The following is a 20,859-nucleotide window of genomic DNA, read 5'->3' on the forward strand; positions in this document are numbered from 1 at the left end:
CGAGACCAATGGAATCTGAACTCTCATCTCATTCATTGATAAGTTCATCATCCACGATAGAATTGTGTGTATTGCTTATTTGCTTAATAAACCATGAAAAATGATCAAGTCACACAAAAGTAAAGACATAAGAAAAAGAAGAATGAAGAAAAGCTAAACTAAATTTGATCATGGACAATATACCCAAAGAAGAATGGAAAGAACAAATACAAGAGTATGAAAGTCAAATAGACGAGACAGTCCATTCGAAGCAACTCATACAGCCCAAATATTATCCCTTTATATTGGGCACATTAGCTTCCATGACTGGCATGCTTTTAGGCTTAGATATGAGCACTATCAGTGGAGCTAATCTTTTCATGCCTGAAGATCTTCATTTAAATACGAAGCAATTCTCTCTTGTTTCCTCTGGTGCTGCTTTGGGGGCTATACCGGGAGCTATTTTGTGAGTATCATTTCCACATTCGAAGTCTGGTTGAATAATAACCACACCTTTAGACTGACGCCTATCAATGAATGGATTGGAAGAAAATATGCCCTAGTCGTTTGTTGTTTAATCTTTACCATAGGAGCTATTTTAGAAGCAGCTGCACATTCATATGGAATAATGATTGCTGGTCGTATTTTAGTCGGTGTAGGTATAGGACTATCCTCTACAGCTCCTGTTTATGTTTCGGAGTCAGTGAAGAAAGAAATTCGTGGAAAGTTAGTCGTATTATTTCAATTTAATATTACAGTAGGGGAGGTCATTGGATATGTTGTTGCTGCCATATTCGTCAATGTTCCTGGAAATTGGAGGTTCATGTTAGGTTCTTCATTGTTATGGTCCACTCTTCTTTTATTGTTCATCTTATTCCTTCCAGAGAGTCCAAGATGGCTAATGAAAAAGGGCAAAAAAGTTCAAAGCTTTTTAGTATGGAAACGAATTCGCAGCTTTGAGAATCAAGAAAGCATTACTGAATTTTTCGAGATGGAGAAAGCTGTATTGGAAGAAAAGAAGTTGGCAGAAGCTCGACCATTTTATTGGCTGGATATTGTTCAAGTTCCTCGATCTGCTCGAGCATTTATTGTAGCAAATACTCTTGCTGGCATTGTTCAGTTGGATGGCATCAATTCGGTCGTGTACTATATCGGAGTACTGTTTAAGGAACTTGGTTTCAGTGCAGAAAAGTCGGTTTACATGAGTTTGGTTGGAGGTGGCAGTTTGATGTTAGGAACTATTCCAGCTATACTATTACTTGATAAATGGGGACGTCGAATGGTTGGTATTGTTCCCAGTATTGTAGTCTTCTTTGGTTGTATTATCATTGGCTGTTCATTTCTTTCCAAAAACACAAAAACATATGAAGGAATTTACATTTGGGGTCTGATTACTTATGAATTATTTTCAGGTAGTTTTCAATCTCTTCCCTGGTTGACCTTTGCGGAAGTATATCCCACCTATTTACGTAGCTTTGGAATGACAATTGCAGATGCATTTATCTATCTATGGGCATTTACAGTCACATACAACTTTACAGGTATGAGAAATGCAATGACCAACACTGGTCTCTTCGTTGGCTTCTATGGTGGTATATCTCTTTTTGGAGTGATCTTCATCATACTGTTTCTTCCGGAACTAAAGGGAAAGACTTTGGAGGAAGTGGATGACATTTTCTCACAGCCAATGAAAGAAATTGCACGACAAAATCTTCATAGTTCCATCAACACTATGAAGAAGCTATTTTCCGGGAGATGGAAGGAAATAATCGACACTAGTTCATGATTATCTTGATGTGTTTCAATAAACCAAACAAGGACCTTCTTTTTTGCCACGACGTTGTTGTAAAGTTGTGTACTTCAGATCACGAAGTGAGCGATGCATTCTCGTCTCTTAATTTATACAACTTTAGACAATAAGTCATCGAAAAGATTATACAAAAGAAGATCAATGGGTGGTAAAGACAAACCTTTCGAAGACATCTAAAGATTAATTCAGACAGACTACTTGTTCCTGTGTCTAAACTTTGAACGAGACTCTTTCTTCAGAAAGCATCAACATAAGATCCCAATCGAAGAAAATCATGATATCTATAAGAACAGGTTACAAAGTTACTTGTATTCGATATCAAGAATAGACAATAACTTCGTCCTCTTGAAAAAGGCCAGAAATACTTTGTTTCAATGGAAACTTGCTGTTATCCCATCAAACTTTTGTTGCTGTGAATGAAACTGTCTCGAAGAGTATATAGGAAATAGATAGAAAACCCAGTTGCTTTGTCTCGAAGAATTGAGCCAAACTGACTTTATACAATATTTGAATAGTTTACCCTAGGCGAGGTGATCGAATATTCTGGAGTTTGTTCCTGCTCGTAATTCCGATTAGGTAACAATACAATTTTGTTAAAGGCTTCCAGCAGAGAGAAAGTATTTGACCTTGTTGTGTTGTTCTCTTTCTTGAGATGAATTAGCGTGTACTTGTTATAGCTTTTTGTATATTGTCTTATGCACTTTTCCTTCTCGGATATAAAAATGAACAGTACGGGGAGAATTTTTTCAAATATTGTGATACAAATCTTCTAGTTGATAGCCTTGAGTATAAATATCTTCTCGTTTCCTTGTTTGTAGTCTAGACAACCTACATTCTAGGATCGGTTCTTAAGTCTTCAAATGACAAACTATACTCAAGTGTGGAGGAATATCAGAACAAATCTTCATTTGAGAAAGACATATTTGATAATAGAGAAAAATAAGCTTGTCATTGTATATATATATATATATATATATACACATATACAAAATAGGATCCTATGAAAAGTATCGGATCTATTTTATTGAAAGTGAATGTTTAGGCTTGTTTCAGAAGGTTTTCTGACAGTCTTATGGAAACGATTAGTCTATTTTTTGACGAGTTCCAATAGCTTCATCTTTCTGGAATCATCTTGAAAGATATGACTAACAGTATAAAGGACTCACTGGAACCATTTTGAAAGTAATATATTCATTAGGCTTCACGAATGGTTATCAAGTGCATGAGCTACCTTGAGAAGTTTTCCCGTCCACTTGTCTAATCACGTACTCTTTAGATTTCAAAATACAACTCAAACACAATGTGCCTATCCATTCTTTCTCCTTACTATATAATAAACCATATAATTCTACTACCAGTTGTTATGTTGAATGAAAAAGATGAGTAAAAGTTACAATCAAACGACAACTTGTCGTTCATCGAAAACATATTCCAACCTAAGCGAGACTCTTTCCTTTTATAAAGTGCCCCAGCTCTGTTTTCAACTTGGTTACTTCAGATGGTGACAAATCTCTCCATTTTCCAGGTTTTAGGTCGGTAGGTAATAACAAGGAACCAAAACGTATACGCTCTAATGATAATACAATATGACCCACCTAATACGAACGATAAGATTTTACAATTTCCAAAACTTGATAAATACTAACTGTAAGAAACATTCGTCGAATCTGACGTTTCTTGCCCTCTCGAATGACTACGCGGATATAGCTACGATCCGCATAGCATGCAAAAGCCTTAAAGACCTAATATTTCAAGTAATTAGAATGCCAGAAAGTAAAATCAGCTCTTTGCATACAGCTGGAACTGTAGCCTTTTCTTCTCCTGGAAGAAGTACACCTCTTCTTAACTTGTCCAAAGTTTTCTCTTCAACTCTTCCTTGTACACAAACGATATATTCCTTGGAGTGTCCAAACCTACATTAAAAGAATATCACTCGAAAGTTCAGAACGAATCACCAAAACACGTACTTGGGATGGAGCAATTTGTGTATCCAGTTAGTCTCGTTGGTTAATAATAAGAGACCCGTGCTTGCTTGATCCAAACGACCCACTGGAACCAAGCCATCCTTATGGGCATCCTTCACTAAATCACAAACCGTCCTTCTACCACGATCATCTCTTGCTGTTGTAATAAGTCCAAAAGGTTTGTTCACCATGACCTACACGGAAATGAGCAACGCTCATATAAAACTACAACTTAAAATTGGGCATACCCAACGAAAACAGGATCTCTTATAAACTACTTTTCCATCCACCTCAATAACATCCTTTTCCGGAAATATCTATTTTGTTTCAATATCTGATATATATATATATATATATATATTCCATTTTGAATAACTTGCCTTGGTACCAAGAGTAGTGACCACTATTCCACTGCATTTTACTCTACCGGAGCTGATGAGTTCTTCTGCGTGTCTCCTGGATGCTATACCACTATTACTAAGAAACTTTTGTAGTCTTTCACTTGAGTCGGTAGGAAAAGTGTCACGCTCCTTCATTCCAGAACTAGGAACACTACGCAACGGACTAGCGTAAAAACTACGAACAGTAGCAGAATAGTTGTTCATTCTAAATATATGTAAACAATGACTTTTCCATATAGGTTTCAATAGACAAAGGACTTTGAACATATTATGGACACTATAACTAGTTTGGAAACTGAGCATAGCAAATCTAACGAATGAACTTCAAGTCTATTCCGATTTTCATTCTAAAACCCTTTTCTTTGCATTTGAAGTGTTTATCTGTCGACGTCGTCTTGAGTGAAAAAGTTCTATAGATACCATGGCACAAGTAGACGCAGAGCAGAATGTCTCAAATCAGGGTACTATAGTCGAAGAGGCTACATCGGAATCTTTAAGCGAGAAAGGTATTGTAGCGTTATTTGAAAATAGAGAACAGAGTGTAAGTGTCCGTAGAAAACGAACAGGAAGGTTACGAACAAGAAGAAGCTCAAGAGAATCATCAACACCATGAACATGAAGGACATTCTCACGAACATGCAATGGAAGAGGTAAAAGTTGGGTGTCCTCGAGTAGAGTGGTTATCTGAAACTATGTTTGTACATAGGGGACAACCAGACAAAGTAAAGCAGAAAAAAAGTCAAGAAAAGCTTTACAAAAGTTGGGTTTGAAAGCAGTTTCAGGTGTTACACGAGTAACCATCAAGAAGAATAGAAATATTCTTTTTGTCATTTCCCGACCCGACGTTTACAAGGTTGGCTCTTTCAAGGAACTGGATAGTTTTGTATGGTTTGCTCATCCTTTTTTTATCTAGTCAGCAGGATCTGATACTTATGTTATTTTTGGAGATGCCAAGATAGAAGATTTGTCGGTTGCCGCACAGACAGCTGCAGCTGAGCAATTTAAGAATCCCGAGTTTACAGCAAGTGGTAAAGGGGCGGAGCCAACGGAGGCACGCACTATGGAGAATGAACCAGAAGAGGAAGAAGAAGGGGAGTTGGATGAAGCAGGATTAGAGCCTAGTGATATTGAGTTGGTTATGCAACAGGCAGATGTAACTCGAGCCAAGGTAAAAATAAACTTTCTGACTTTGCATAATACAACAACTAAACAGATATGGAATCGACTTCAGGCGGTAAAGGCATTACGGAATCAAAATGGAGACATTGTCAATGCTATTATGGAACTCACAGTTTGATGAGCCAATACTAGCAAGATGATCAACTTCTCCTATGAGAAAAATGGACATTGCGCAGTTTGTGTCTTACTGCCATAAAAAATATTTGTCTTTGAATATGTCCCAAAAAAGTTTTATCGGCGTGACCAATCCATTCAAAGGCAGAATTCCAGGCAAAGCACTCTTCTAAACAAAAGGACAAACACACACACACAAAAGAGACAAACACAAACATAGGTATATTCTTCGGCTATCTAACGTTCATCAAGCCTACGAAAGTTTCGTAGTCCTACGAATATGCAAAGAAATGACTGCCATATCAATAAGCATAGCCAAATTCTCCACCACCACGAGCTCTGCCTCTACTTGGTCCTCCTCGTCCACCTCTTCCATAACTGCCTCGACCGCGTTCATTTTCACCTCTAAATCCTCCACTTCCACGGCCACCTCTTATTCCACCTCTTCCACGAAAACCCTACAAATATCCCATAATACCGGGTCGGAATATATATATTGATTATTATTTCTTACTCTTCCACGACCACGGAAAGGTACACGCCTATCTCGGTCTACAAACTCCAAATCATCTTCCATAGGGGGAGGTCCTCGATAACCTCCACCACCACGACCACCACCACGACCACGATAAAACTCTGTACCTGAAATAGAATTGAATAATACAACAAATTTAGCCTTGCAAAGAAATATGCAAATATCTGTCTACTAACCTCGTCCACCTCGAAAACCACCACGACCACGACCTCTTCTTCTTTCCGAGAAAAAGGAACTATCCACATGGTTGCCTATAGACACACAATCGGACCCAGAATTACTCAAGAAAACAAAAGAGAACCTACCTGAATATTCCTCTGGAGCTTGATAACCAGGAGAATGCAGATCCAAGCCTCCTCTTCCCAACTGAATAGTAAGACAGGAGACTGTACGGGAAGTTTCAATAGGCTATTCTCAACAATTAGTGTTGTAATAAGCATCCATATAAATAGATTGACTCACGTCCAAGCCTTCCTCCAGAGGTTCCCAGCGGTCTTCGATAGTCACGGAGCTTAAATCTGTCACCTACATGCGTTCTTTAGTTAGCTCATAAACAGCGTCCAGGTATAACATACTTGCTCCAGTTTGGGAACTTTCCGTTTCAATAGTTCTGCTACAGTGATAGCTTTATTGATGGCGTTACCCAGCCCAACGATTTCTACCGTAGTTTGTTCCTAACAGAGAATAATAAAGCTACTGAATTCCAACACAGAAACTCGAAAAATACCTCTTGAAGCAACTTGAATGCATAATCCACATAAGCTGGTACTTTACCCGCCGCTGTTATTCGTACTTGATTAGGAGGTGTTTGACCTGGACTTTTGGCACGCTCTACTCGTCGATATTTTTCCATGTTTTCTCACGTTAAAAAATTCGGAATATATTAAGGATTCAATAGTCCAAGCTCAGTGAAAAGGATTGAAAAGAAGCGCAGTCACTTAGGCGGCCACTTGCCTAACGTTTCCCCACGTCTTCACCCAACAACAACAATTATATAAATGCCAAAATATGTTGAAGAAATCTTTTTATTGACAAGTTATAGTGTACATCCTGCAGATGTGATGATAAAAATATGTACAAGTAATCTGTCATAATATTGTAAATACATATCAATCCAGATATATATATATATGCATATGATATACGAGTTTCAAGACCCCCTAAAAAAGACAAAAACTGAAGAAGAAAACTATATTCTCAAAACCGACTTATTAAGAAACATGTTCATCATGTTCTTCTTGAATTCTTAGCTGAGATATTCGTGGACTTGGAGGTACCATATCGGTGGATGGTTCTTGTTGTTCTTGTGAATTATACTGCAAAGAATCACTTTCTGAAGGTATAGACTGAAGAGACAACGTGTCACCAGTAAGAGAAGAAGCCTTATGACGACCGCTTGTTGTATCAGGACCTGATAGTCCAAGAGAGTCCACTGGTAAAGATAACTTGAGTTTTCGATCTTTTCCAGAATGGTTAGAGGATGACTCTAGTTGCTTTATGACTTCATTGGAATAGCTCACACGAGTGTCGTGAGCATCAATATCAGCCTCCGTATGAGCAGATAAATAAAAAGCACCACTCTCAGGACGTGGCTGTGAGTGAAAGCCGCGTTTCGAGGGATACGAAACTTTGTCAAATGACTTGGATAGTTTAACATCTTCAGCTGAATAATATGTTGCTGGGAATGAGTAGCTTGACTCGAACTGAACGGCAACATGAGCAGCAGTAGCAATTTCTCCAAGAACCTGACGAAGATAGCCTATTTCACTATCTTTCTGCTTTATTTGTTCTTCTTTTTGCGAAAGAACGTCTTGTAATCTTTTCACCTCTTTTTCAAGCAGCGATTTATCCTTTTCTTCAAGTATCCCTCCATTTAGCTTCAAGTCATTATTATCCTCTAACTCTGCGCCTAAAGTTGTTTCAGTCTCTTCCTGTTGTGGAACCGATCTTGCGCCCTCCTGTACATCTGCCACATCCAGTTTGGAACACTGTCCCTTCGACGAAGCTTCAACTTGCCTATATGCACTAGGAAGCTTGGTCTGCAAATCTTCACTACTAGCTTCCTTTTCCTTTGTAGAATGAAAAGTCAACTCTGATAAACGGTCACTTTTGGTATCTATACTACTGGAAGTAGTATGATTCTCATTTTCTTCCCAAGCAGTTGTTGTCTCTGTATTTCGTTTGGAACCTATTGGACGTAACCTCCAAAAGTAAGGCGGTGGCTTTTTATTGTCACTCGACTGACTAACTGCCAAACGTTGGTTCAAACGTAAACGAGCGCGCAACTGTTCCTTGGACAGCGAAGACATATATTACGGACAATCTTTCTCTATTTGGCTCATGAGTCACCAGCACAAAGCAATCTTCAATTCTTACACACGGCGTCCTTATGATATGAAGATATATATATATATATATAGATATCATTTAGATAGGACACAACTTGTTACAATGATAGATAACGTGAACTTTGTATGACAAACTTTTGTATTCTTACTTTCTCAAGACATTTATTATTATTGTCTAAATGGAAGGGAATGGACATCGTCTTTGTGCTTCATTCGATATGATATTATTCCGTTCAGTGGATCGTTTCTTGACGAGACTGCATAATTATTTCTTTGAGAAAACAGTCAGTGGAAAAGAGAAACTGAGACAAAATGATACTCTTCGTTTGTATGTACTAACAAGTTTGAAAAGGTTTGTCTCGTTTTTTATTCTTATGACTCTGTTTTTGAGTGCACACTACCGAAAGAGATGGAAAGAAAGCAGCAGACTTCTTTTCTCGTATAATGGATGGCTCAGAAACCATAGATAGAGTTACTCAGAAGAAGTTTGAAGAGTTCTTACCTTCTCCTGAAGAACAAAAGGAAATATTGGAACGAAACATTTGGGAACAACTTCTCAATATGTTTAGTGTTTTAGATATTTGTTCCAGGCGAAAACCTTGTCTTCCTTATGGTTCGCTTGCTTTGTTAGAGAAACCTCGTTTTCCTGATCCTTTGCCTGACCCTTCTGATTTAATAAGCTTTGCTAACCGAATAAAGGCAGGACAATTGACTGACCGCTCGGGTGATTTGGTTTCACTCTCTTCAAATCATAAGGAACTGCAAACCATTGATCGACAAATACTCCAAATTGATAGGAGAATAAAGCAATATGTTCCAACAGAGCAAGACTACGAAGAAATGAGCCGTCGAATAGAAAAGGAGTTGGGTTTTATAGTTTATCGAGCGACTTCAACTATACCCGATGCAGGCCAAGGACTTTTTATCAAAGGTCAGTGTACTGTAGGTTCTGTTGTAGCGCTGTATCCAGGAATCATCTATTTTCCTTCAGAATGGGAAAGTAAGGAATGTTTTGTCGATTGCATCAAATAGTTTCTGAACATAACACATTCACTCTGTTTAGAATTGCCTGGCTATCCCTATGTAAGCAAATACAATGTACATCTTGTAAAACGACAGGATGGAGTTATTATCGATGGTAAGCCATATGATGAGCAAACAATAAGTTTTCAGGGAGAAAGACCTGAAGTTGCTTGGGAGCGGATCAATCCTTTTGCCTTGGGTCAGTATGCCAATCACCCTCCTAAAGGAACCGAGCCAAATATAATAGCTCTATCGTTTGATTATCCGTTATACAGAATGTCACCTGCAATGAAAATCTTGGTTCCTAATCGATATTTACTGGATGAACAAGAAGATGAAGCATGGAGCTCACATCTTTCCAAAATGGAAGATGTGATGCAGTTTGGAAAGGATCGAAAGAGTAGAGTTATGAGAGGGATGGTTATTATTACACTAAGAGATGTAGAAAATGAGGAGTTGTTTATCAACTATCGTTATAATCCTTTTGCTACCCATCCTGAATGGTATTGGGATCCTTCTCCTGAAGAAACGCAGTGGCTTATAGAGGATCGTCAAAAAGGGGAAAGAACCAATTTCTTCTCCTAGTATGTATAGATTTGATGCCTAGAAAATGTAAAGCAAGTATCAGATATGTACATTTCAGATGATAACTTTGATGATGATAAACAAATGCACTCAGAGTAATGCTAGAATGATGAAGAAGATTGGTATCAACATGTAATAGTAAGTTTCTGTTTCAGAACTTGCTCATCATTTGAATAGTGCATCATATATAGAACCTCATAGATTTCCATACTTACCTCGTTGGGTTACATGCTCCTGATCTTTTCTACATATTCTTCTGCAACATTTTGAAGTTGTCGATTCTTGGAGACAATGGGCAATACAACTTGCAACATAAAGGTAGTTTTTTCGAAAGAATCCAAATTGCGAGAAAAGAAACCGTCTTTTCCTTGAAGAATATCATCCAACACTTGTTTCAATTTATCCATTCGTGATGGAAGTTCAGTTGCTTGAATACTGCAAAGTTTCTCAATGTAACACAACAACAATTTTCTAAACTCTTCCTTTGAGTTTAGGATATCAGCACTTGCCTAAAGGAAATCAAATCATTGGTAAAAACAGACCTTATGAAAAACATACCATCATAGTTTCCAAATGTGCAATGCTTTCTAATAAGACTTTTGTTGGTTTCACATTGGCTATTTTCGGAGTCGTCATCTTTCCAACCATTTTGCGAAACCATGTCAATAAATGCCTTTGAGGAATACTTTCATGTTCTGAATGACTTGAAAAATTGATATGGAAAAATTCAGAGTGAATAAAAGAGTCGTCTGCAATACAAATCCAGTTTCCCAAATTGCGTTGAAATAAATAAGAACTTCCATTGTACAAGGTAAGACAGATATCTTCTTGTTTAGAAATCAGTGGTGGATAAATTATCGGCTGTCCCATCTTTTCGGAAATTTGTTCAGGTAGTATGGGTAATACAGATGCTCTTAGAACCAAATGGATCTGTGGTATTCGATAAAGTGACATTTCTCCGTTAACCAGAATCACAAATAAATATCCCTTGAATACTTCCAACATATGCGGACGAGCATTCAAAATTATAGAAGCATAGAGTCGAGAGCCATAAATACTAAACAGATGCAACATATTGCTGTTGGAAACCGCAGCATACAATGTCGATTTTTCACCAGCCAAAGCAATCGGATGTGCATTCTTTGCTAATGCTGCTTGCCATAATATCTTGTCGTTTGAACAACAATACAATTCATCATTTTCAAATCGAAGAATTATCTTGTCGTCTTCATCTATCATCCGATGTTTGCTCCATTCCATAGGAAATGGTGACAACTTGCGATTGGAAGGATTGTCCAGGGTTTCTTGTGAATGAAATAACCAAGCCTCTCCTAATGTTGGGGTATAGGATTCCAATCTTTTACGAAAATGTTGCACGAAAAAATTCGCTCCATCTGTGGAAGAATTTTCTCTTGTCTGTTGATTACTGCAAGAATTGTCATTATGCTGAAGATTTTGAAACTGCTCCGACTGGAGATTAGTATGAACATCCAAATTTGCATCAACAACAACAGAATCCATGTTCCTATATTCATTGCCATTTGTCACGATAGGTTCTGCAAGATGAGTTTGTTCAGTGTTCATTAATGGGTTGCTTCCTCCATTTTCTTGTGGGTTGGAAGTGGAGAGACATTTGGGTACTATTCGTCTCTTTTTGCCTACATTGTATTCTTGTTGCTTTTGTTGTAATGATGGTTGGTGCACACCGTTATGTTTGTCTTTTTCCAAATGTTCTTGAGAAGATACTATTTGATTTGGCAAATATCCTTCTTGCATATGCTTCGCATATAAACCTTCCATTTCAAGTTGTACTGTAGATTGAGTCAAAGGAACGTTTTCGTAATTGGCTCCCAATTTACTACGCACATCATCAAAAACTTGCTTTTCTTCTTTTGCTGTCAAGACATATCCCAACTCTTCTTCTGTAAACTGAAAATACAAAGGAGGTCCAATGGCTGATGAAGTAATGAGACTATAGCCATCTGGAGACCAACTGAGATCCAATATGGGACCTTGACAAGCGTTTTTTAAAGCAAGCAAAGCCTTGGAAGACTTGGAAACCCAGACAAGGAGTGTACCACTGGCTGTTCCAAATGCAATGGCAGTATATGCCTCATTTCCAATATCAACCTGTTCATCTCTTTTTGATTTGTACATTCGTTTAGAATAACGAACACAGAGAACGGGAACCGAGGTCTTAAAATACTCTGGTCTTTCGAAATTGCATTCACGATGAAATAATACAGCTGCATGTATACGTTTATCATTATGAACTGCTAAACAATTGGAACAAACAAGTTCTCTACCACAAGGAGACCAATCCAACCTATAAAACAAACTTTTTTGATACTAGAAACAACTTTTCAACTTTGCTGTGTCCATTCTTGAAGAAACTTACAAACCTCTACAGTTCGTGACTCTTTAAACGTCTCTCGAATTTCTTTTTCTATTCTCCAGTCACTTGTCTTCCAAATCAAAACCGCCAAGTCTTCACCATGACTAGCAAGAAATCGTCCAGTAGGGTCGAAGGATAAGCCTTTTACAAAGCTTTCGTGCCCTTGTAGACGTGTTACTATGGTATCTGATCTCACATTCCATATGATGATAGTATTATCAACACTACAAGAAGCTAATAGCTCTCCAGAGGGTGACCAAGCAACCCCAAGAACATCGTTGCTATGACCTGACAGCTTACGACCTCTCCAATTTTCTAGTGGAGTGGGTTCTTTACTACCAAAAGGACTGTAGCCTTTTCCTTCTTCCTTGTGGTAGATGAAAACGAGAAAATCGTCTCCTGCAGATGCCAACCACTGTCCTTGAGGTGACCAACGAACCATATTCACAGAGCGACTATGATAGGAGAGAGAAGCAGCAAGAGCGTTTTGGGGAATAGAAGAGTTGCTGTTTTTATCGGATGACTGTTCAGTGGAACGAGTTTCCTCCACTTGGAGTACTTCAACACCCTCTTCTTGTTCCTCGCCAATAAGATCTTGCTCTCCAATAACTAGGGCTTTCAAAAACCATATTCTAACAATACCATCACATCCACAAGTAGCAATTCGTGGGTTGTTTTGTATATTTTGAATATCAACAGAGAAAATATGTGGTTGACCTTGTCGTACTCGGTGTGTCAACCATTCAGGACGTAAAGCTCTTCCCATATTTTTTTAAAATTCAATCGAGTCCATTTTTCTTTCTTCTTAATAACAAGATTGGAAGTTTATTGAAAAATATCACATTCCAACCAAGCTTGTGAAGGACGCAACAATATACAAAGTTTTAGGAGAGAATTGTAAATGCCGTGTACATAAAGCTCTTTTTTAATGACAAGTTGCATTCGTATTTTTTCTGTTCTTCAACAGAGTATTGGTTGAGTCTATATACCCCAACTTGAAGGATTTGCAGGAAATTCGTTACGACTACTTGACATAGGTAGAGAATTTTGTCTACAAGGTTCGAAGAGAGAGTATTCCCTTCATTTACAAGCTACTAAAGTTTGTATACTCTGAAATTTGGGAATGACCGAATTAGAAGAAAGGAGCCACCTGAAATGAATCTTGTATGAACTGATACAAGGTCATTTTTGAGTCACAGAATGAGTTTGAGTTTTGCAGCTAAATTGAGAAGAAAACGTGTATCTCAAGTGTTGATCATTATGTTTGCAAAGGTATAGGATATTTCAAGTTTGGTGTTGTATTTTGTATTCTTGAAAACTTTGTAGTTGTATGCATTTGGTTTGAGTGGATACTAGCAGCAGGATTTGGGAATTTGGATGAAAGGGATAATAGAAGTAGGTTCGGCAACTTGCATGAAACATAAACAACCAGCTCTCCATACAGCCTGTATCAATGCCATCGCATCTCTACACTCATCAGTCAAAACGCATGACGCTCTCAAGACTGCTGATATCAAGAACGCATAGGAAGGTTCGAATAGGGCATTGGTCGAGGGAGAATATTTATTCTTCTACAGTCTCTCTGAGCCAACATGTCATTTTTATTCAGTACTGCATTTATTTATTTATAGATAATCTGTCATTTTTTTATAAACATAACATGGTCCTCATATGTATATATGCTGCAACAATATTCTTCCATCCAAATTCTCAACTTGTCAAACATCATTCACGAGACTACGATGACTTGCTCACTTTGCAACAAGAGAAAAACCATTGGATATATTCATAAGAATATGCAGATTCTAAAATTTGAAAGAAAAAGTAAACTTGAGAAGATTTCCAAAAAGGCACAAGCCACATATATGTCCTTGGCATTGCTAGATATAAGTAGAAGTTACTCGACGCATATTTGCAATAAATAGTGAAAACACCACAGATTCTAGGGATAATAACGACGAAGTTTCTGAATCATTCCTTGCATAGAAACCACAAGCAGAGCAAGCAAATTCTTAGTCAATAGATCTTACATTCTCAACTGCTTGTTCAAATATTCAAAGGATGACTAGTTTGCATAATTGACAAGCTTGTGTCTTTACGCTGCCAGCCAAACAACAATGAGTTCGAAGATTGAGTGCACACATCCTCTCTTTTTAGTTAAACTCAACCAGCGTTTTTCAACACAAAAAACATAGTTTTATTCGTCCGTTTTCATGGAAAATATAAAAGCTTACAAACAGAGATAAGCTTTGCTGTTGTAAGCTTCAATTAGAATAAAAGCACAAAGAACTTCTTCTCTCCTCCATCTCCTACTTTCCACTCTATTTTCTAAAAAGAATGTCCCTCAATAACACAAATTTGAAAGCAGCTGATTATTCTTTCATTTCTGTATTGTCTTTCAGTAATACTGCAGCTCTTAGAATTTTTTGAATGTATTGCTCTGGTATACCCATCAACTCTAGTGACTTTCTTCGAATCACTTGAGGATTATCTCCAAATATACGAGGAAATGTCAAAGCATAACGAGTGGCAACTTCTTCCGGTAATAACGCAGACTTGCAAAGAAACTCTTTCCAGTCAAAATGTGCATTTATACCACTCGATACTTGTTCTCTTCTTGTTTTATCTTTTTCCAGTTGTATAGAACTTTGAAAACCTTCCATTCGCATCCTATTCTCATCATTTGTTCTCGGTCTTATATTTCGAGCCACTCTTGAAGTAACATTTGATTGCTCAGCTTCCAAAGATGAAACATATTCATTAGACATCGACTCAAAGATAGTTTTGCACCATACTGAAAAGTCTTTACTGAACTCTTCTCGGTTTGCTTTCCCAATTTTCCTCAAAATATCGACATTATCTATTCCCAAAAATCGTTCAAGGTTCCTTTGAGAAACAACTACCAATTGCAGACATGATCGACGACTTTCATTCAAAGTTGACCCTGCAGAATGTTCAGTAACCAAATAACTTGCATCTTCAACAATATTATGTTCTTCAACAGAGAAACCTACAGATCGACCATAACTAGCACAAACTACCACAAACTGAAAACAAAGTTGAACAGATGAAGGAGATCCGTTATTCAAAACGGAAACAACTCCCTTAAAAAATTCTTTGGCTTCCTTCTCAATATTTGTTTTCGAGAATTCAGTTTTGTGATAAAATGTAAATGAAAATCCAACAACATAACGTGTTTGTCCATTATGGAATACAACATATGCATCAGGACCACTCGAATTGCCATCTTTTGGAACAAAAATACCACAACGTTGTAAATATTTTCCATAATGGTCAGAAAATGAATCAGAGACATGTCGGTCACAACAACAACATTAATTTATTTTTCATTTCACTTTGGCGATAGCGAGTTTGGAAGAAAAGTGGGAAGCTGTGGTCAAGTTTAAGTCTGTTGTGGTAGATCGTGAAAGAGATGTTGTTCGAGTGACAAAAGAACTGTATGATCTTCATAGCAACAGAGAACAACTCAGGGGTGTAACAAGTAGTTGCGACTATCGCTTGACGATACCATTAATAGTCAATCGAGGAAAACAGTAAAGGATACCAATCCAACTTCTTCTCTTTATCAACTGATGACTATGTCATACCCTTTATGGCTTGGACTGAGATGATTTGAACTATGGAAGAACGATCAATATGGCTTTTTCAACTATCGATATTCTTATTCTCGTATGCTAATATAATGGTAACTCTCATAGGATACTAGGAGGATTGGAAGGAAGCCAATGTTTATTTCACAAGTTTTTTATGCTCTTTGAGAGTATAAAGCTATTAAACATGGCCCATTCTCACATAGATAAGAAAGTTTCTTTCAGAATTTTCGAGAGTAGTCATGAGAGTTCCGAGAAATATAGATTGTTCATGAAGAATTTGTTCCATAGACGTCTCTCTCTAGATTTTCTGTATTTTATGGAACAGTTTTTACGTCACTTTTGCTTCATTTCGAAACACGGAACTAGAGTATGAACCAAGTCATTCTCTTCTACAGTCTATTCAAAAGCTCCAGTTGAAATATATTATTTAGTAGAAATGCAGAAACCCGCAAGCACAACACTCCTTTATTCTCAGCAATCATCAAATTCCTTTCTTACGATATCATGACAAGTAGCAGCTTATCACTAAAGCTACAAAAGTTGATGATAGCAAAAGACAAACCAAAACAAATGTGCAAAGAAGGATCCAAAATATCGCGTGGTGTTATCAAATCTCAGAAACAACATTGACTCACACAAGTGTATCATCAATACTCAATTTCTGTAAGAGTCAATAACTCCTGTCTCTTTCTCCTCTGAAAATAGTGGCATTTGATACTGTGGATTCTGTTAAGAGGAGAAAAGATATTTTTCAAGAAATTCAATTCAATCGAATTGAGTCTATTCTATCGATTCTTTTCTCGTATCTTGTCATTGCATAACATTTGAATCATAGTTGAATTCCTTCTCCTCAGTAATCGGCTATACAGTTGAGGTGTTTTTGAAGGTAAACATGACTGTTTAGAATTAAAGGCTTTTGCTGCATCCTCTTGCACGATAAACTTTGTAAAAACTACAACTTTTAAAGATATACAAGAAAGCAAACTATAAAAAGTACAAAGCTGCTTTAGGAACGAGATAACCCCAAGAGAGCTATTATCTCTTCCAATATAAAAAAAGGTAAAACTTTTAAAAGCTATGCAAATTCAAAGAACGATTTGTTCAGCTGCAGTTGAGTCCTAATCTTCTTCCAATCTCAACCATCAGCTCATTGAATAAGTGAGTCACTATACAAAAGTTCCTTGCGTTAGGCACTTGAAAGAAGACTCTTGCGAAATATAACCTGATGGGTACACTAGTAGAGGCTTCCTTTTGGATATTAGTAACGAGAATCAAAGACAACCCAACGTTTCGTATAAAAAACGGGTCTATCAATAGAAGGAATGTTCATTTCTACTAGGGACAAGTCAAACTTGAAAAAGAAGAGAAACGCTGTTTTATCCAAGTTGCTCTACAGCGAATAAAAATGTCGTCAACTCGCAAACAATATTCAGCAGAATAAGATAAAACAATTTATCTGATTCCTTTGCAAAGTCAAATCTCAAATTTATATTGTGATTGTTATCCAAACCGGTAAAGGTCTTGTTCTTTTAAATACATTGGATCAATTTCGTCTATTAGTAAAGAAGAATATAAATGTAGAAATAATGGAAAAATAAGAATCTTTCATCTCTTCTTGGCAAAGTAAAAAAGAAAGGTGAATCTTGAAATATATGTGCAAGGAGAAGTAAAAGCGTCACCACTTTTACTTCTTATAACAGTCAAAACTCTCTACAAGTTCTTTATGAAGAGAACAAAGCGAGACCCGTGTAACTTTTGAGGCTCGATCCTCCTTATCGTAAGTAGTTGTACGTATTTGTACATAGACAAAAGAATTCCAAACCTTTGAACAGTTTTTTGTTGTAGCCTTGTCCTCTGTATACTTTCCAATTCTAGAGTTGAATATACAATTTATTCTTCTTTATAACTCGTAATCGAACAAAGATTGTTCCTTGAGCGTAATTTGCATAGAAGGAAAGGTTCTATCTCTCACAATGCAAGCCAAACAGAGTAAATGTCAGTGAAATTGGAAAATGACAATTTTACACCTTTTAAGCAGTTTTCCTTAATTTTGAGTGACCAACAAAGAAAGGTTCTCAGATCGAGAACGAGTCAAAAACTGGTTGTAGCAAAACCCGTTCTTGATTTGTAATCAAAATAGCCTCACAAGTAGTTTGAAATTTACCTTGCAGAGACAAGATTGATCAAACTCAACGCTGTTAAAAGGCTACAGTGTCGCTAGGGAGTTGAGAGGACCTTTGTTACGACACTGTTCTTCTCGTTTCACAACAATACTGAGATATGAGATTGATTGTATCTAGCACACTTATTGTTCCAGAACCTTTTTACATATCTCCAAGTAAAATATTTTCTTTCATAAAACTCACTACAAGATACTACACCTCCAGTAGAAATGAGACAATACATAGCAATTCTTCTCATCATAGTCCAATTGGAAATTACACAATAGTTTAAAAAGGGCCAGTGTTGTTAAGGCTTTGAACTTGGTTAGGTTTACTTCTGAAACTTTTCCGACTTTAATTTCCAACTCATTTGTTGTTTTAGTTGGACAAGTGCAATTCTATTATCTACGTTTCTTTTTTAAGCCTTGCAGTTCATTCCTTTATAAAAATCCATCGAGTCGTCTTGAGCTCTGAGTTCCGGATAGACTGTAGTGTCTTTTTGATTCGTACAACATTGACTATCTATTTGACTTTTACATAGTTTATGCAAGACTTGTTGTTATTTCACTTCTGGTCTTGTATGGAAATTTGTGAGCTGTATTGTCAAGAAAAGAGCAAAGACAAAGGAGTTTAAGCTGTTGTTGAGTTTCACTACATTACCCAATTAGTTGTCTCGCAAGTTCATTTAGATTTAGTTTTTACTGATAATTGTTACAGAGCATTTTTGTGTATTTATTAGCAGTTGACAGTCTAGTCTTGTAGTCGATTGTTGAGAATCAGTCTTGGTTTCATATTTCAAAGATGTTTTTCCAAGAAACCAGTTAGACACTTAGTTGAGTGTTTTGGTCAGTATAAAGAGTTACTTTCCGTATGATAGTTTTTGTCTTCTATGTGACTTCTTTCAAGATGGAAAACTTGGTCTGTAACTCTGCAACAGGTTTTATAGTGAAAACAAACGATATTCGCACTCTTTGTAAAATTCATTCCTTTTCCAGAATAGCAAAGGAAAGTCTCGAGTCCATCATTGCATATTTTTAATGGCTGTTTGTATTGTCGAGCGTTTATATCAATTCTCTATTGATACTTTGAAATATTATGGATGGGGGGCTTTAGATAACGAAAGCTGAATAAACTTGTATTTTGAAAGCAAGGGAAAAGTTTTCAGTTCAAAGTATGCTCAACTTGTTGGGAACCATGAAATAAAGCAAGCAAAAGGACACTGTTGAAAATCTTGGTTGTGTTCACCTGGGTAAAATGTTGTGACAATGGCGATTGTAGCTATTAGTCCGTTTTGAGAAACGCCTTTGTTTTTATGAATTACTGGTTTTACCGAAGGTGAAAGATGTTTAAAACGATATGTAAGTAATAAGAGTAATACAGGTGAAACCAGTATTGATAGTGTTTCTGAAAGGCATATACTGCAAATCGTCTTTGGTCCATAGTACAGTTGGAAAGGAGGGTAACATTAGTAGTACGGTGTGAATGGGAAACAAGGCGACTTGTGTATAACAGTATTTGCATGCCAAGAGTGCTGCTGATCTGCTTTTCTTTTCTACACACTAAAGGTCGTTCTGTTGAAAATAGTGGTAGTTGTAGCTGTCAAAAAGCGAAAAAGAGACTTCACATTTTGTGCAAACAGCTTGCGTTTGGATAGTATACAAAGTAGCTCTGAAAGAAACTCACGAAGGATTGGTTGAACTTCAACAATATTACACGAGTGCAAACATTGATGTCATCGTGTCCGACTAGAGTTTTGGTTTGACTCTGAAAATAAAGTCCAACTTTTAGTAGATAATTCCTAGAAAGCATACGCAGACGAACAAAGTGGTTTGCACATATGACACGAACCTAAAACATTTTTCTACTATCGCAGCAAAATCAAACCACTCGCCACTACTTGAAATTCAACCAGAACAGCAACAACAACAAATATGAGCCCAAGCCTACTAAAGTATGGCATAGTCATCAAGTCTACAAAGAGAATGACTTGTGTTTCTATCTTTTACTGTTTTCTTCGTTGTTGGCTTGAGTGGACAATTGCAATTGTTTTACTTACTTGGAATTGTAAAATGACAGCAACGACAATAACAACAAGACAAAGTTATAGTGTATTGGTTAGTGGTACATGGAATATTAATAATAGTTTTTGTGATAAAAGTACGAATTTGACCTATTTTTTACCATACAAGAAAATTGCGTTGTTGAGTTTACAAAAGAAAAAGGCATTATTTGCACACTTACGACTATTCCTGTACCTTACTATCAGTAGGACTACATACGGTCCTGATTTTGAACAACAAGTAGAGTATCGAGTTGCTTTACTGGTCGATTTTCGATTTTGCTTGTATCTGTTTGAGACTAATCTTTATCTTTTGATTCTTGAAACGAACTTATTTGTTATCTCATGATAGTATGATGAAGCAACTAGTCGTCATTTCTTTTCGGAAAATATCGACGTACAACCTGTCAGAAGCTTTTTTCATTGGAAATCCCGAACACAAAGAATCTCTTTGTCCCGTGATAGTTGTTTTGCATTTGTAGGGATGTGTAACTCCAAGTGATCAATTCGAGACAATCTAGTCAGTTGAATCAAGTAATCTTTGACAAGTGAACTTGCAGTATCATGAAAGTGTACAACATACTGTCTTATGTGATCTAGAATCTACTACTGATTTATCTGAACATATATTAATGTTCTTATGTTGAAACCATCTCATGATTATTTGTGCTTCAGAACAATTCCATCTTAC

General features: G+C 36.9%; 9 protein-coding genes across 11 annotated transcripts; 4 read left to right on the forward strand and 5 right to left on the reverse strand.

Annotated features, from left to right (window-relative positions):
* The first annotated feature begins 159 nt into the window (after nt 1–159).
* Nucleotides 160–2,460, forward strand: Gasu_49750 (MFS transporter, SP family, sugar:H+ symporter). Its single transcript, XM_005703990.1, has 2 exons — nt 160–445; nt 499–2,460. The coding sequence occupies exons 1-2, from the start codon at nt 171–173 to the stop codon at nt 1,763–1,765; spliced, it is 1,542 nt and encodes a 513-aa protein (XP_005704047.1). The 5' UTR covers nt 160–170; the 3' UTR covers nt 1,766–2,460.
* An 84-nt stretch (nt 2,461–2,544) lies between these two features.
* Nucleotides 2,545–4,449, reverse strand: Gasu_49760 (ribosomal large subunit pseudouridine synthase B). Its single transcript, XM_005703991.1, has 6 exons — nt 4,134–4,449; nt 4,002–4,070; nt 3,757–3,947; nt 3,585–3,702; nt 3,436–3,531; nt 2,545–3,384 (listed from the first exon to the last, which is right to left on the reverse strand). Exons 1-6 carry the CDS (start codon nt 4,419–4,421, stop codon nt 3,226–3,228), a joined length of 921 nt encoding a protein of 306 aa, XP_005704048.1. The 5' UTR covers nt 4,422–4,449; the 3' UTR covers nt 2,545–3,225.
* Nucleotides 4,450–4,479: 30 nt separating this feature from the next.
* On the forward strand, nt 4,480–5,530 carry Gasu_49770 (nascent polypeptide-associated complex subunit alpha). The gene is made up of 5 exons (XM_005703992.1): nt 4,480–4,660; nt 4,710–4,804; nt 4,861–5,007; nt 5,068–5,322; nt 5,386–5,530. Exons 1-5 carry the CDS (start codon nt 4,576–4,578, stop codon nt 5,449–5,451), a joined length of 648 nt encoding a protein of 215 aa, XP_005704049.1. The 5' UTR covers nt 4,480–4,575; the 3' UTR covers nt 5,452–5,530.
* Nucleotides 5,531–5,534: 4 nt separating this feature from the next.
* Nucleotides 5,535–6,989, reverse strand: Gasu_49780 (nucleic acid binding protein). The gene is made up of 7 exons (XM_005703993.1): nt 6,710–6,989; nt 6,558–6,656; nt 6,445–6,507; nt 6,288–6,390; nt 6,159–6,233; nt 5,962–6,089; nt 5,535–5,905 (listed from the first exon to the last, which is right to left on the reverse strand). The coding sequence occupies exons 1-7, from the start codon at nt 6,833–6,835 to the stop codon at nt 5,750–5,752; spliced, it is 750 nt and encodes a 249-aa protein (XP_005704050.1). The 5' UTR covers nt 6,836–6,989; the 3' UTR covers nt 5,535–5,749.
* A 2-nt stretch (nt 6,990–6,991) lies between these two features.
* Nucleotides 6,992–8,379, reverse strand: Gasu_49790 (uncharacterized protein). Its single transcript, XM_005703994.1, has one exon. It carries the CDS (start codon nt 8,289–8,291, stop codon nt 7,194–7,196), a length of 1,098 nt encoding a protein of 365 aa, XP_005704051.1. The 5' UTR covers nt 8,292–8,379; the 3' UTR covers nt 6,992–7,193.
* A 110-nt stretch (nt 8,380–8,489) lies between these two features.
* Nucleotides 8,490–10,120, forward strand: Gasu_49800 (hypothetical protein). 2 transcript variants are annotated; one of them, XM_005703996.1, is made up of 3 exons: nt 8,490–8,682; nt 8,738–9,330; nt 9,394–10,120. In XM_005703996.1, exons 1-3 carry the CDS (start codon nt 8,510–8,512, stop codon nt 9,936–9,938), a joined length of 1,311 nt encoding a protein of 436 aa, XP_005704053.1. In that variant the 5' UTR covers nt 8,490–8,509; the 3' UTR covers nt 9,939–10,120. The 2 variants fall into 2 exon arrangements, with proteins under 2 accessions (XP_005704053.1, XP_005704052.1); XM_005703995.1 differs by having other exon boundaries at nt 9,394–10,000.
* Nucleotides 10,015–13,209, reverse strand: Gasu_49810 (protein HIRA/HIR1). 2 transcript variants are annotated; one of them, XM_005703997.1, is made up of 3 exons: nt 12,341–13,209; nt 10,497–12,287; nt 10,015–10,447 (listed from the first exon to the last, which is right to left on the reverse strand). In XM_005703997.1, exons 1-3 carry the CDS (start codon nt 13,097–13,099, stop codon nt 10,163–10,165), a joined length of 2,835 nt encoding a protein of 944 aa, XP_005704054.1. In that variant the 5' UTR covers nt 13,100–13,209; the 3' UTR covers nt 10,015–10,162. The 2 variants fall into 2 exon arrangements, with proteins under 2 accessions (XP_005704054.1, XP_005704055.1); XM_005703998.1 differs by having other exon boundaries at nt 10,135–10,447.
* A 1,305-nt stretch (nt 13,210–14,514) lies between these two features.
* On the reverse strand, nt 14,515–15,269 carry Gasu_49820 (archaeal ATPase). The gene is made up of 2 exons (XM_005703999.1): nt 15,237–15,269; nt 14,515–15,193 (listed from the first exon to the last, which is right to left on the reverse strand). Exons 1-2 carry the CDS (start codon nt 15,247–15,249, stop codon nt 14,706–14,708), a joined length of 501 nt encoding a protein of 166 aa, XP_005704056.1. The 5' UTR covers nt 15,250–15,269; the 3' UTR covers nt 14,515–14,705.
* Nucleotides 15,270–15,529: 260 nt separating this feature from the next.
* Nucleotides 15,530–16,222, forward strand: Gasu_49830 (archaeal ATPase). The gene is made up of 2 exons (XM_005704000.1): nt 15,530–15,653; nt 15,701–16,222. Exons 1-2 carry the CDS (start codon nt 15,554–15,556, stop codon nt 15,889–15,891), a joined length of 291 nt encoding a protein of 96 aa, XP_005704057.1. The 5' UTR covers nt 15,530–15,553; the 3' UTR covers nt 15,892–16,222.
* Nucleotides 16,223–20,859: the final 4,637 nt, after the last annotated feature.

The sequence above is a fragment of the Galdieria sulphuraria genome (assembly GCF_000341285.1).
Source record: "Galdieria sulphuraria unplaced genomic scaffold scaf_47, whole genome shotgun sequence".
Taxonomy (NCBI): domain Eukaryota; phylum Rhodophyta; class Bangiophyceae; order Galdieriales; family Galdieriaceae; genus Galdieria; species Galdieria sulphuraria.